The 16,076-nt window shown below is 46.2% G+C and overlaps 1 protein-coding gene across 1 annotated transcript in view; it reads left to right on the top strand.

Moving 5' to 3' along the window:
• DNAAF11 (dynein axonemal assembly factor 11) overlaps nucleotides 1–16,076 on the top strand; it is a 109,289-nt gene that overhangs the window by 71,623 nt on the left and 21,590 nt on the right. Inside the window, exons 12-16 of the mRNA XM_033842708.2 lie at nucleotides 4–824; nucleotides 4,059–4,124; nucleotides 11,637–11,765; nucleotides 12,808–13,010; nucleotides 14,293–14,385. Of these exons, the coding sequence (XP_033698599.1) occupies nucleotides 4–181 (178 nt within the window). The 3' untranslated portion in view covers nucleotides 182–824; nucleotides 4,059–4,124; nucleotides 11,637–11,765; nucleotides 12,808–13,010; nucleotides 14,293–14,385. The remainder of the gene's footprint in view (nucleotides 1–3; nucleotides 825–4,058; nucleotides 4,125–11,636; nucleotides 11,766–12,807; nucleotides 13,011–14,292; nucleotides 14,386–16,076) is intronic.

The following is a 16,076-nucleotide window of genomic DNA, read 5'->3' as shown; positions in this document are numbered from 1 at the left end:
TAGAAGCCAGCAAATGGAGAGACTAGAAGTAGATCCCAGCAAGCATGCCTTCCCTGATGTGGCTAACATAGTTCAAGCGAAAAAACACACGCCCAGAAGAGTTCAAGCTGAACCCAAAATCATACCAAGCGAGGAAGATCCAGACTTTGAAGATAATCCCGAAGTGCCTCCGTTGATTTGAAAACTTCAGGCTGCACCGACTGTGCACTCAGTGCAGAGAGTGCGTGTATGTTATTTCTGGGGTAAACACAGTTATTTTCAACATGGCTCCTCCGATGTTTTAGGTCCTACTTTGTACATTAATATTCTCAAACCAGTTTACAATTAAAATGTGTACCTTCAAAATGCTATAACATCATTTGTCTATAGTAAAGTGTTGGCTAGGGAAAATGTTCAGTAAATCACAGAACTATTATAGAAACACGCTGATTATAAATCCCAGAATTGCCTGCTTGTGCAGATAGATGAAGTCGTGGATTAAAGCACAGATTATTAAACCTGTGCTTCGGCAGACGGGTCAAGCTCAGAAGTTAAAATTGTAATTTCAGATCAAATTGGAATGCTTTCAGGTGATTTTAAGCAGTGTTTCTGTTTTCTTCTCATGACATGTCTGCTTTCTCTGATGGCGAGGTATAATGGCAAGAAGATGAGGTTGGAAATGAGACACCTTGAAGTCAGATTCCCTTTCAGTCGCTTTGGATGAAACTTCAGCAAGTGCATGAACTTCCCCGCGCCTTAGTGGCTCCATCTGTGACTGGGGAGGAAGAATACTTGCCGTGTATGTAGGTTTGTCTCCAGATGAACCGTCTGAAGTGCCTGACACTGTACGTTGTGCATTTCCGCTCCCTCCTTCCCCCAGCCTCCTTTCCCTGTTTCCTCCGCTACTCCTCTCCCTCCTCCTCTTTCTTCACCTTCCTTCTCATCCTACTCTCCCTCCCCTACTTCCTTCTTCACATTTTAAATACTTGCACCTCCTCTTTATCTAGAACATTATGAGCTCAATATTCCACATACAATACACGAAAACTATCTTCACTCTGACCATGATTTACTAGCATTTAAATCAGGTTCTGATCAGCAAATATTTTACTCAGCAGCTCCTGAGCCCTGGGACCTGCTCTGTTCATCAAGGGGTCGGTGGTGACAAGGCAGTGAAATGTACAAACACGGACCCCGTCAGGCAGTGGTAAGAGCCTGCGGTCAGAAGGCAGTTCTGTTTGTTCTCCAGTGGAAATGCTCTCGCCTCTGGAACCAATACCTCTAAAGCAGCAGGGCCCAAAGTTGCAGGAACAGGAATGAAACTGGCCAGTTCATCATTATGGGTGTTAGTGAGAGGACCCTCTCCCATTTCGATCCCTTGATCCCAGATCCACGCTTCTTGGCTCTGGGAGAAATAGCACCACATACTGGCTAGGGATTCAGAGCCCATACTTTATCCTTGGGAACATGATCTCACCCGTGCGAGGTATTATCACCCAGCTGGCCCTGTAGCTGCGTCTTCAAAAGGCCACTTCATTGTTCTACCAGGTCAGCTGCTCCAGGATGATGATGAACATGGTAAATCCAGCGAATTCCCTAGATATAACTCCACGGGCATACTTCATTTGCTGTGAAAATGAGTTCCTCGGCCAGAGGCGGTGCTCCATGAAGTACTGTGGCAGTGAATAGTGCACCCACTGCGTAAACCCACAGATGGTGGCTTTGGCAGAAGCACTGTAGGAAGGAAGGCAGATTCATGTTCAGAACAAGCGTATATTCCAGTGAGAACAAGGCACCGCTCCTTCCATGATGGGTGGAAGTGTTCCAGTGTAATCGACTTTCCAGCAGGTGATGGATGGTCCCCTGGGGTATAGTGCCATGTAAGGAGCTCCCTGTTGGTTTCTGCCGTTGTCAAATTGGTCATTGTGGATGTCTGCAAATTATTTGACACTCCTCCCATCAAGAGGTGGGGTCTCTGCCCTCCTATCTTGAATATGGACCAACCTTAGTGACTTGCTTGCAACCTACAGCATAATGATAAAATGATACTATGTGCTGTCAAGGCTAAATCAGAAAAGGCCATATTACAACCATCTGATTCTCTTGGGACACTCTCTCTGGGGGAATCCAGCTGCCATGTAAAAAGTCCAGCTCCCCTGGGGCTGCCATGATGGAGATGCCGCAGGAGGTGTTCCTGTCCATTGCCCCAGAAGCACTCTCAGCTGACGGCATTACCTGCCAGACATAGGAGTGCACCATCTTTGATGTCCAGTCCTGGCTACCATCTGGCTGCAATTGCATGAGAAACGTCAAAGTGAGAACCACCCTGCTGAGCCTTCCCAAACTCTGACACACAACATTGTGAGCAAAATAAAATGGTTGTAATCCACTAAACGTAGGGAGAATTTGTTCTGCAGCAATGGCAACCAGAGCAGGATTGGTATGTGGAAGTGGAGTGTTACCATAACTGAAACCAAAGACACACGGCCGTTGCCTGGGACCAGGGAGCGGCCAGAAGCTAGAAGGCCCTTGAGGAAGTTTGTGACAGTTGGCTACTCTAGGAGGCAGACACCAAGAGAGAGTTAGAGTGTGGGAGGTTTATTGGGGGTAGTGGCTTGGAAGGATGAAGAGAGGGGGCAGGAGTAGGAAAGGCTTTAGACTTTAGATTTTAGATACAGTCTTGACATCTGAAAAACGAGGAAGGAGGATTGGTTAAAAGGAGCCTCAGACTGCAGTGCAGCTGTGAGAATGCCTAGGCCAGCCCAGAGAGGCACACAAAACGGTCCACGGAAGACGGGCATGTTGGACAGAAATGGCCACGCCCGGCTGCTCCTGCCACATTTAGTTATTGGCCGGAAGCTGCCGGGGAGAGTGAGGTGACCACAGCTGGAGAGCTGGAGCGAATCCCAAAGGCACTTACAGCTGGAGGCTCCCAGCTGTTTGCACCCCACGTGGCTGGCGCTCTCTCTCTCGCGCTCTCTCTCTCTCTCTCTCTCTCTCTCTCTCTGTCTCTCTCTCTGTCTCTCTCTCTTGCTCTCTCTCTCTCTCTCTCTCTCTCTCTCTCTGTCTCTCTCTCTGTCTCTCTCTCTTGCTCTCGCTCTCTCTCGCTCTCTTTCTCTCTCTCTCTCTCTCTCTCTCTCTCTCTCTCCCTCCCTCTCCCTCCTTATTCATTCTCAGCAAGGCTCCCCGCCTGCAAAGGGGAAAGACTTTTCTGGACTTCCTGGAGGGGTGAGAAGCTCCACGGCAGAGGCTGGGGGCGTGCTGCTTCATGCTGGGGGCTGAGGAGGGAGGGAGTCTCAGAGGCCAGGGCTGCGGGATGTAGGAGATGGACGAACGGGAGACCTCTGAGGAGTCCATGAAAAGGCCTCCAGAGGGAGAAGAGTCAGCTTCCACCCTCCTCCAGGCTGACAGAGCAGGAAGCCTGACCAAGTCGGGTAAGGACTGTCTTACCTGCCTCTGTCAAGGTCTGGGCAGTTCCTAGCTTGGCGCTTGAGTGGTAGAAGGGAGGAGGTCGTCACCAGGACCCAGAGAGGGTCGTAGGCCACTGACAGGAGCCCGGACCTTGTTGCAGGGATGCAGCCAGCAGGGAGGGAGCAGGGGAATAAACATCTTGACCTTACTCTCCTGCTTCCCCCCATCCCTGGCTAGAGCTTCCCACTGGCCAAACCCAACTGGAGGCTGGGGCCGAGGGAGCCTATTGGTCAGGTCCCAGGGGTCAGGCTCCAGGGCACACAGCAGGATGGAGGGAGGCACACTCCCCTTTGCCCGTCTTCCCTCACGCTTCTCTAACCCTGACTCCTCCCGGATGGAGCTAGGTCTCGGATCCAGCGGTGGTTGGGGGGGGTGGGGGGCAGCGGGGCAGGATAAGAGAACAGCCATATTGTCAGCTACTGGTTTCCAACCTAAGCAGCCTGAGGTGGGGCAGGGGAGGGGGAGGAGAGGACGTAATGCCGGGGTTTGGACTGTGATAGGGGACATTACTGAACGGAGACTGAGAATATGATTCAAATGGCTGAAGGGTCATCTGTTACCCAAGAATACAAGAAAATACCATTGGGTCTGCTTAAATCTTCATCCAGGGCCAGGGAAGGATCACCCACACTGAAGAAAGGGGAAACTATACCATGTTTTGATCAGAGCTGCAGGTGAGCATTCAACATTAAGTTTATACTAATAACGCGTGATCCCAGAATCCGGAGCCCGGGCTGCTTTGTCCAAATTCTCCCTGTGTCACTCTCCTCTCCCTGTGCCTCTGCTCGTCTCTTACTCTGAGAAGGCTCACTGCCTAAGTCCCCACATCAGCTCCAGCAGGGACAGGAGTGGCCTTCCCTCCCGGCTCTCAGTCCCCAGCAGAAAGGACATCGCACAGGGTGTGATGTCATCCTCTGTCCCCAGTACCCAAGCACGCCAGCCCCTGCGTTTTTTTTCTCCTGCTTTCGTTGCTGGGGTTTTTCTTGAGCAGCATGAACTGGCCCTTCTCTATCACTGGCCGTGATGTCCCACCGTCCCCAGCCCAGCCATTCGCGTCTCTGCATCCTGCCCCCAGCCATCAGGACGAGCTTTGCAGCAGGAACCCCCTGCGTGTGAGTGGCCTGCGAATGTCAAGAGGAAGCTGCCAACCGTGACCTTGATGGGAGGTGTGAGAGCTGCGCCAGGCCCAGGCCGCGGGGACAGTGCCCTGCTCCCCACCCACTCCCGGGAAGGCTGCCCTCTGCCTGACAGCTGGGGCTCCACGCGCCATGTACAGCAGCCAAGGTTCGCAGCCTGTCACAGCTTGCCTGACACATTGGAGGGAAAGTGCTGCCGCGTCTCCAGTTGACGCATGTCAGGCCAAGGCATCTGCTGCTCTCAAACCTCAGCTCAAACTAGATGCTCTTTTACACGTCTGCTCCCTGACTTTGCTCCTTCCCTTGGGTCTGGTGTTTTCCTTGAGCCTCGGTTTGCCATGCTTATGGGTCTCTTCAATCCGTACACATTTCCTGAGCACCTACTAAGTGTAAGGAGCACATCGGGTGCCAGAGAAGTCTCTCCCCCGAGAACCCGTTCTCCCGGTTCTTGTCCTCTTTCTGCTGAGCGACCTATGGCTCCTCCGGCCATCACATCAGGCCGGTAGCCAGGTGACCCCTTTGTCACATCCTCTCCTCCACGTTCACACTCTCCCTCTCCCGGGACACTTGGGCCCATCCCGTGGCTTGTGCTGCCGGCTCTAGGCTGATGCCCCTGAAATCTCCATCTCAGAGCTCAGGTGCATTTCTCAAGCTCACCTGACTCTTCTCTTGGACCATCCTTCAGTTCATTGTCTTCTCTTGCCTTTTCCTGCCACTTCACCTTATTCCGCTTCTTATCTTCTGACTTTTGTTTCACGGATTCATTTTCCAATTACCCAGTTGAGAAAACACCATGACTGCTTCCAATGTTCAACATTCAGTTGGTAACTCAGTCCTGTCAATTCTCCCTCAAAAAGAGCTTTTCTAGTCTTCTTCAAACCCATGGTTGCCGTCTGCATGCGATCTCCTGTCATCTGCTGTGTCGGCACGTCCCGCACACCCCGCGACTGCTGCCTGGGGGAAAAGCCTGAGCCTATCAGATCCAGGTCCCCACTGCTGTGAGCTCACATCTCCCACCATGTCCCCTCGGGCACCCAACCTGCCCGCTACTCTGCAGTGGTCACCATTCCTGAGAGCCACACGGGGGTTATATACACACTGACTCTGTCATCACTGAACTGGGGTTGGTGATGTGCTGGGTCCAAGGGCTCCGGTGAGCCCTCTCGGGATTGGATGGGAACAGGGTGGTGTTACCAAAACCCAGGGGCAGAGTGGAGGCCTACTCAGGGAGGGGAAAGCAGGACCAAGTGCACAAGGCCCCTATCTCCCGCTAAGAGCATCAGTTGTTGGGATAATTATAAACAAATGGAGAGTCTTCAGAGGGAAATTGAATCCAACATGAAGGGCCATCATACTGCATCATCTGTGCTGGGAAAGAAACCCACGGTCCTGCAGGGGAAGAAATCACTGACCTCGGTGAGCACAAGCTCACCCCTCGGCACTCAGGGTCATGGAACACTGTGTTGAGTCTGCTGACTTCCACCACCAAAGGAAAAAAAATAGAGTGTCCATTCTGGTTACCATACACAACATAACCATTCCATGCCTGGGGCGACAAAACAACCATTTTATTATGCTCACAGTTTCTGTAAGTCAGAAATACAGACCAACACATCAGGGACAGTTTGTCTTTTCTCTCTCACGTCTGGAACCTCAACTTGGAAGACCCAAAGGCCATGGATAACTTGACATCTGGAGGCTCGATGAACCTGGAGGTGTCTTCACTCACACTTTTGGCAGTTGAGGCTGGCTTTTGACCAGGACCTCAGCTGGGCTGACAGCCAGAACACCTGCATGTGTCTATGAGGTCTAGGCTTCCTCAGAGCACAGCAGCGAGGTTCCAAGACTGAGCCTCTAGGAGAACGATGACGAAATGCCTGACATTTCTGTGATTTAGTTTTGGAAGTGACTCAGCTCTCTTCTGCCACACCCTATTGATCAGGGCCACCCCAAAGGCCTGTCCAGGTTCAAGGAGAAGATTCAGTCTCTCCATCTTGCTGGAGGAGTGGCTGGGTTCTACAAGAGCCTATGAAGAAAGAGATATTGTTAGGGGACCTTAGGAAAATGCAGTCTACCACCCACCCTTTCTCCTCCTTGGAACTCAAGTTCTTTCAGGCAACATTTCCTGCCCCCAAGGAAAGAGGAGGTGTTTCTTCTGTTGTTGTATGAATAAAAGATGTGGGCAATGCAGGGGGGAGAGGCGTGTTTAATTCTACCTCAGGATCATTTTTATAACGTATACCACTGCCCACCTCTCCTTTTTTTGGAGGGTTCTATAAATAAAAATATTTACAAATCAATGCAAAAGCAAATAAAGATCCTTGGAGGCAATCTGAGAGGCCTGTTCATAGTTATGAACTGAATCCCATTTAATGTTCCTTAAGTTGTGCACATAAAAATAGAAGAGAATTTTTTAAAAATTCCCTTTGGCCGTATTTCTTCGAGAGAAGCACTGATACTGCATTTGCCTCTCCACAAGTTAATTTTTTTTCTGGTATTATCTTTGCATTCTAGCTCATACAACCCAGACTTTCCAGGGGCTCAGTAGGTGGGTTCTCAGGGTGAGATCACTGGCTCTCGCCCCACCTACCAAGGAAGGAGCTACAGCTTGTGTTCCAGGCATTTCTGGGGAATCACTCACGGTTCCAGGGCTCCTTTTCCCAGTGAGATTCCACCTTCTGGGGACCTCCTCTCCTCTGAGCTCCGGTCTCTGCTGCTTCCCTGTGATCTCCACACATGCCTCAGGGCCCTGACTACAAGAGCACCTCCAAGGGCTGCCTGTGACCCTTTACTAGAAGGGGACCCAGAGCAGTTCCTACTGGACCCCAAGCCTTTAGAGAATAAATTCCAGGCACACCACGTTTTATTGCACTTCATTTTATTGTGCTTTGCAGATATTGCCTTTTTTATTTTATTTTATTTTATTTCTTTAACAAATTGAGGTTGGTGGCAACTCTGCATCAAGAAAGTCTATCAGCAGCATTTTTTCAACAGCATTTGCTCACTTTGTGTCCCTCTGTCACATTTTGGTGATTCTTGAAATATTTCAAGGTTATTTTTCATTATTGTTATATTTGTTATGGTGATCTGTGATCAGTGATCTTTGATGTTACCACTGTAATCGTTTTGCGGTGCCATGAACTGTGCCTATATAAGCAAACTTAATCAATAAGATAAATGCTGTGTGTTCTGACTGCTCCCTCTCTCTTCAGGCCTCCCTGTTCCCTGAGACACAGAGAGATTGAAATTAGGCCAGTTAATAACTTACAATGGCCTCTAAGTGTTCAAGTTTGAAAGGAAGAGTCTCACATCTCTTACTTTAAATCAAAAACTAAAAATAATTAAGCTTAGCGAAGAAGGCATGTCGAAAGCTGAGGTAGGTTGAAAGCCAGGCGTCTTGAGCCAGACAGCCAAGTTGTGAACGGAAAAGAAAAGTTCTTGAAGGTAATTCAAAGCACTCCTCCAGTGAACACCGGAATGATAAGAAAGCAAAATCGCCTTATTGCTGATAGGAAGATTCTAGCGGTCTGCTTAGATCAAAGCAGCCACAACATTCCCTTAAGCCAAAGCCTAATCCAGAGCAAGGCCCTAACTCTCTTCAGTTCTATGAAGGCTGAGAGAGGTGAGGAAGCTGCCTAAGAAAAGTTTGAAGTGAGCAGAGGCTGGTTCATAAGGCAGAAGGAAAGAAGGCATCTTCATAACGTAAAAGTACAAGGTGAAGCAGCAAGTGCTAATGTAGAAGCTGCAGCAAGTTATCCAGAAGATCTAGTGAAGGTAATTGATGAAAAGTGGCTACTCTAAGCAACAGGTTGTTCAGTGCAGATGAAACAGCCTTATATTGGGAGAAGACGTCATTTACGAATTTTATAGCTGGATAGGAGAAGTCAATGCCTGGCTTCAAAGGACAGGCTGACTCTCTTGTTAGGGGTTAATGCAGCTGGTGGCTTTAAGTTGAAGCCAATGCTCATTTACCATTCTGAAAATCCTCAGGCCCTTAAGAATTATGCTAAATCTACTCTGCCTGTGTTGTATAAATAGAACAACAAAGCCAAATGACAGCACATCTGTTTACAACATGGTTTACTGAATATTTTAAGCCCACTGTTGAGACCTACTGCTTAGACAAAAAATATTCCTCTCAAAATATTACTGCTTATTGAAATGCACCTGGTCACCCAAGAGCTCTGATGGAGATGTACAAGGAGATTCATGCTGTTTTCACGCCTGCTAACACAACATCTATTCTGCAGCCCACGAATTAAGGAGTAATTTTGAATTTCAAGTCTTATTATTTAAGAAATACATTTTGTAAGGCTATGGCTGTCATAGACAGTGATTTCTCTGATGGATCTGGTTAAAGTATATTGAAAACCTTCTGGACAGGAATCACTATTCTAGATGCTGTTAAGAACATTCGTAATTCACCAGAAGAGGTCAAATATCAACATTAGCAGGAGTTTAAAAGAAGGTGCTTCCAACCCTCATGGATGACTTGGAGGGGCTTACGCCTTCAGCAGAGGAGTTAACTGCAGATGCAGTGGAAATAGGAACAGAACTTGAATTAGGAGTGGAACCTGAAGATGTGACTGAATTGCTGCAATCTCACGATAAAACTTTAACAGATGAAGAGTTACTTCTTATGGATAAATAAAGTGGTTTCTTTAGATGGAATCTACTCCTGGTGAAGGTGCTGTGAAGAGTTTTGAAATGACAACAAAGGATTTAGAATATTACATAAACTTAAGTGGATAAAGAAGCAGCAGGATTTGAGAGAATTGACTCCAAATGTGAAAGAAATTCTACTGTGGGTAAAATGTTATGAAACAGCATTGCATGATACAGAGAAAAGGTTTGTAAAAGGTAGAGTCAATAGATGGGACAGGCTTCTTGTCATCTTTTTTTTTTTTGCAGTACGCGGGCCTCTCACTGTTGTGGCCTCACCTGTTACGGAGCACAGACTCCGGATGTGCAGGCTCAGCGGCCATGGCTCACGGGCCCAGCCGCTCTGCGGCATGTGGGATCTTCCTGGACCAGGGCACGAACCCGTGTCCCCTGCATTGGCAGGCGGACTCTCAACCACTGTGCCACCAGGGAAGCCCTTGTCATCTTATTTTAAGAAATTGCCACAGTCCCCCCAGTTTTCAGCAGCCATCAACATCGAAGCAAGACCCTCCACCAGCAAAATTATAACTCGCTGAAGGCTCAGATGATGCTTAGCGCTTTTTAGCAATAAAGTATTTTTTAATTAAGGTATGTACATTTTTCAGACGTAATGCTATTGCACACTTAATAGACTACAGTATAGTGTAAACATAAATTTTACATGCACTGGGAGGCCAAAAAATTCATATGACTCACTTCATTGCAATACTGGCTTTATTGTGATGGTTTGGAACTGAACCCTCAGTCTCTCCAAGGTACGTCTGTACTTCTGCATTAGTTGAAGCCCTTCTTCCCACCCTGTGTTGTGAGGGTGGATTGACAATACCTTTTTCCTCTCTAGTGTGTCTTCATCTGTAGGTAGACACCCAGCAAGTAGTGCCCAAGGAGGGTACCAATGATGCAGCCACCTCTGCCCCTGGGCCTGTCCCTCCTCAGACTTAGAACACAAGCTGGGTCTCAAAGAACGTTGAAGGAATTCTCATGCAGGCATTCAGGTGATGGACCCAGCACTGCACCAGTTAGTGAAGAACTGGGCCTCATCCCAACCCTTCCCTGTCATTCTAGGGGCAAGGCATCAAGTTCTATGACTGGAGAGATGTGCTCTATGTATATGCTCTTCCCATAATCCCCTTTTCCATTCCTCTCCCTTCTCATGTTCTGTCTTATTAACCGTCTGCCCCAATGTGATATTATGATTGATAAGAATTCTATGTATTCTTTGTCCCCTTTACTGGCACAGAGCCCCTAAAACCCTTGGAATTTCCTCAGTGCAGAAAGCAATGAAAGTGTCTTTTGTTATGTTAAAGAGACGGCTTTTGGAAAGCCCCTAGGTTAGGAAAGGATGGGGGTTGGTTGCCAGGAGATCCATCCACGTGATTCGAGGTTGGCACCTTCAGTCCCATCTCCCCACCCACCTCCAGGATGGGGAGAGGGGCTGGAGGTTGAATCCATCATCAATGGCCAATGATTTCATCAATCGTGCCTATGTAATGAAGCCTTCATAAAAACCCAAAGGACAGGGTTCAGAGAGCTTCTGGGTTGATGAAGCCATTGAGCCTTGAGGAGAGTGGTGGGCTCAGAGAGCGTGGAAACTCGGTGCCCTTCCCCCATACCTTGCCCGGTGCATCTCCTCCATCTGGCTGTTCCTGAGTTATATCCTTTCATAATAAACCGGTTATCTGGTAAGTCAAATGTTTCTCGAGCTCTGTAAGCCGCTCTAGCAAATTAATCGAACCTAAGGAGGGGGCCATTGGAAACTCCAGTTTACAGCCAGTTGGTCAGAAGCCCAGGTGACAACCTGGTCTAGCGATGGCATCTGAAGTGGGGTGGGGGTGTGGAGAGTGAGCATTCTTGCAGGACTGAGCCCTTAACTTGTGGAATATGATGCTCTCTCCAGGTAGACAGTGTCAGAATTGGGTTGATGTGTAAGACACCCAGCTGGTGCCGGAGAACTGCTTGGTGGTATGGGGAAAAGCCCTTCCACACATTGTAACTGGTGGCCAGAACCATTTTACCCCGCATGACCCCAACTGCCCATTTCCTTGGAAATACCAGACCTCTCTATTGAAATGATCAAATTCCAAATCTCTTCTGTCTTAAAAATTGTGTCACTTCCACCGTCCAGGGAGCCTTGGAGGAAAGGGTAGACTCTGTGTCACTGTAGGTTGATTCTGCGAGACTTGGTGAATGATCCCTCAGTGTAAGTGCCACCCCTTAGACCAAGGCAGGGGGTAGGGGGCTCTTCCGCTCAGAGATGAAAAAGAAAACCCACCATGAAAAGTCTTTCCCCCAAACCCTCATTTGGATTCCCTGTGATGGTCATACTCTTTCTGGGAACATAACTCTGGCCTCATTTCTTGTAAACAACCCTGGTCTTATTTTGTTTAGAGATTGTCAACTGAAAAAAGAAACGCACAGACTAAAAGTTGAGAAGTATGTTTTATTTGGCAGTCTTTCTGAGGACTTCAAGCCTGGAAGACAGCCTCTCCGATGGCTCTGAGGGACTGCTCCAAAGAGGTAGGCGTGGAACCAGGATACATAGGGGTTTTGCAACAAAGGCCTGGTAGTACTGTTAAAGAAACAGAAATTTCAAGTTAATGGGAAGATGTAAGAGTCTGGGCTCATTGAAATCATTCCTTTGATGTGCACCTTAGCTAGCTAGGGCCAGTATCCTGTTCTTTTTCTCATCCTGAGTTCTCTCAGGGCTCACCTTCGGGGTGGAGGGCGGGTGGCTGCAGTGGCTTGGTGGCGGCAACGTCCTTTGTTTACAGATACGGCAGCAACATTTTTCACTCACAAGATTGTTTTCATAACCTGGTCTCTGGTAACCAACAGAGCTGCCCTCCCTCACCTGGCAACGTTCAGCTCAAATTTCTTCTCTTGAATTCCTAGGATTTTTATTTAAGTAGGCTGCACTAGGCAAAGCCCTGTCTCTCCTTAGGACTCAGCCAGTTTCCCCAGGCTCTGCTAAAGACCGAGTTGGCAATAGTCACCACGCTGCACTCTGAACCCACCCTCCCTCCTCAGAAAGTTAGTCTGGTTCTGCGACAGGCCCTCAAGCCAATCCCTCCTCCCATCAGGTCACTTTCTCTCCCAAGAGGCTCCTTGTGTGAAAAGAGTTAACACAGCAGGCCTGAGACTGCTGTCCTTAGAAAGGCCTGCTTACAAGATTGGCTGTTGGTTGGCACCTGGGACCTTGGATTTCAGGAGTGTTCCCACTGTCCCCTAAGTGATAAGGGAGGCTCCCAGTGCTTAAACAGTTCATGCAAACAACGTGGTGTGTGCTGAACACTGCTTTCCTCTGCGGAGTCTGGGATCTTGGTACCTGCCAGGCAGAGGTAGACAATAAAACCTTGACTCCTGAGTCTCCAGTCAGCACCCCTGGTGGACAACATTTCACAACCACCACAAGTCGTTGCTGGAGGAATTAAGTGTATCCTGTGTGGCTCCACTGGGAGGGGGTTCTGGAAGCTGTGTCTGGTTTCCTCCAGACTCTGCCCCATGTGCCTTTTCCCTTTGCTGATTTTGCTTTGTATCCTTTTGCTGTAATAAATCATAGCTGTGGCTGTGACTATATGCCAAGTCTTGCAAGGCTTCCAGGCAAGTCATCAAACCTCTCAGTGGCTTAGGAGCACAGCCAACATACTCCTCCATCCTGTTTTCTTCCCTGCCCCATGATGAGACTTCTTTTCAGCCACTTACCATTTTCCTAGACGTGCCCAGATATGCCTGGACCACAGTGATGAATGCAGCTGCTTCAAGGTAAATACACACCGAGATCTGCTTCATAATATATTTTCCCATGATCTAAGTTTCCATTTACATTTTTCTATTGTATTACATGTCATATGCCATTATAATATACCTAAAAATTCTGTAAAATGAGATGGCATAAATATATAAATGAAGCCTATTTGATCACATGCAATAAAGTTAGAAAAGTATAGCTAACACTATGCTTTCTTCGTCTATAAAAAAGACTACTAAATGATTGTTGGGTTAAAAAAAATGAAATAAATAAAATTATTGAGTTTAGATGACAATGAAAGCATCATATGTCAAAATCTGAAAGCAATGTTTAAAAGAAAAGTGATGTTTAAAAGAAAGTTTTAGCTTTTGTTGAAAGACAATTTTTTCGAGAAAAAGATAAAATTATAACTCTCCCATAAATAGAAATAAGTAAATGTCAAAGATTTTTAACTCATCGAGTGGACCAATATGATGTTACAACTAGTTCAAAGGAGAATACAGAATCATTAGCACACAGGCGTAAGGAATGCTGAAATGAATTTACGAAATCAGTCTATCCATATGGCAGTGATAAATTGTAGCCCACCTGACACAATTTGCATTATTATCAGCTTCCTACAACTTCCACAGCCCTAATACTGTCAGGAAGGAGAAAAATAAGAATCTCTACTTTCCATCATAAGCAAAAATAAACTCTAAATGGATTACAGAGGTAAATATGAAAGAATTCTCTGAAGCTGATAGAAAAACTTTAAGTTAATATGTTTAGGATCTCAGGATGGGGAAGGATGTTTTGAACAAGACCCCTCATATCAAAAATTATTTGCAAAAGTCTAAAACCACAAAAAGTTAGTATCTAATACGCATGAGGAACTCAACGCAGATCAGAGAAAAAGGACTGACAGAAGGCGAACTCTAAGTGCTAATAAGTAAATTTCACCAGCAATCAGAAAAAACCAATTAAACAAGGAGACTCTAAAACTTGTCATTAAGTTCTGGTAAGATGTGGAGAAACAGGAGCACTTTTCCCCTCTGGAAACCTGTGTGCAGTTCTTGGTGGCTTTACGTAAGTGTGGGAAAGGTGATGTTCAAATCACGCAACAGTTGGTATCCCTTGGGTGCCTGACCCATCACATAGGAGGTCATTCCTGAAACACGTATCTCAGCAAAACTCAAGCCTGGGTCAACAGAAGAATGTTTCTCATAGCAAAGAGTTGGAGGGAACTCTGTATCCAATGTTCAGGGAAATGGATGAATAAAATGATGACTGTGTTTTAAATGCCATTGTTTTCAGGGGTCAGATGACATGAACCAGATGTACAGGCAGAAACATGATTGGATCTTGAAAAATAGTATCCAGTGGAAAAAATAAGAAATAGCATGAAAGGTAAAGCACAATAAAATCTTTGTAAACTTAAAACAACACACACTCAATGAAACACAATTTTTTAAAGGACACACGTATACCAAAGTAATTGTATGGAAGATGGTTCGAAGGTCATAAACTAAATAGACTAACTTGAATGTCATGGAAGAGTGGAATGGGTGTAGGGATGTGGAGTGGTGGAGAAAATAACACAAATACATACCTATAAATTCTTATGTATGTAAATAAAACAAGCCATGCAGAGGCTTTGCATGAACGATGTGTAATGAGTAGAAGAACATGATTAACTCTCTTCAGTAAGGGTTATTCTCTAAGTTGGGGGAGAAGGGAAGGTGATAAGTCAGTATTAGTTTCTTACTTTCATATGGCTTTGAGGGAGTTTGAGAAATAATTCACCCAACTAGAAACAGATGGATTCAGACTGGTGGTCACAATTTTTTTTCCCCAAAAATATGAGGAATATTTACTGTGAGTAAGCACTGTTCTTGGCCCTTGGGGCTACACCGGTGACCAATAAAAAATCTCTTTCCTTGAAGACTTACATTCCAGTGGACAGGAAGTTGTGGAAGCTCTAAAAAGAACTGTCTGCATCCATAGCAGCTCTCCAGGCCCGGCATTAGGACCTGGGGACAGCAGTCAGAGGCAGGAACTCGGTGTCCCTCATCAAAGCACAAAGGTCTCAAGATTCATTCAAGAGCCATTTTTTCTTCTCCATCCTTCAGTGCCTGGTTCATGATATGAACATTTGAGATGGTTGTTGAAGGAAGGAAGTTGAGAGAAGGGAGAGAAAGAAGCAGGCAAGCAATGCGATTTCAAGATGTCTGAGAAGATGCCAAACGTGGCAGATAGCACGTGGGGTATGCAGCCTGCTAGGGTTGTCCCTGCTTTTTGAACCCACTTAAAGTGAAAGGCAAACAAAATCTAAATTAAAATTCAATCTAAATCTAAACTAAATCACTACTTTACTTAGTTATACAGTTAATAAATTGTCTTTATCAAAAAAAATAAAAGAATACATGGAAGCAAATAGCAAACATATTCACCAAGAGTTCTCTCTCTCTCTTTCTCTCTCTCTCTATATATGTATAAAATATATTAATCTCACATATATAATGCATACAGATATTTAATTTTATATAAATATATATAATAAATATTATGTATGTACAATTTTATATATGTAAAATTCTCTCAAATTCAGCAATGTTGAATTCAACAGATAACTGAGCCCCTGTTATGTTGTAAAACTAGACTAGGTCCTTTCACACTCAGCATCTGTTTATTCCTCATACAGCACTAATGAGGTAGAAATAATGTACAAGCTCTGTTGCACAGATGAATGAACTGAGGCTCAGAGAGGCTAGGACACCTGCACAAAGCCACACAGCTAATAAGAGGTTTGTTGGCAGTTGGATTTAGGATTTAGACTTGACTCCAAGCCCAAGCTCTTTCCCGTATGCTACAATTTCCTGTCCCAGTAGGAGAACAGAAAAAATCACCGTGAGGTTGTAAAGACCCCACTGGATCTCAACATAGGCCTTGCACCTTAGCCCACTCTCCAGCTATTCCTTGGACTTGACCAAAGCTGTCAGTGTGGGGACCACTGCCTCAAACTAGGCTTATAATTCAACAGCACTACATGATAGATGACTTATAGTAGTTAAGATTTTTGCTATGTTAGGATTCATCTA

This window comes from Tursiops truncatus, chromosome 17 (genome assembly GCF_011762595.2).
Source record: "Tursiops truncatus isolate mTurTru1 chromosome 17, mTurTru1.mat.Y, whole genome shotgun sequence".
Classification (NCBI taxonomy): Eukaryota; Metazoa; Chordata; class Mammalia; order Artiodactyla; family Delphinidae; genus Tursiops; species Tursiops truncatus.
This window is presented reverse-complemented; position numbering and strand designations above follow the sequence as displayed.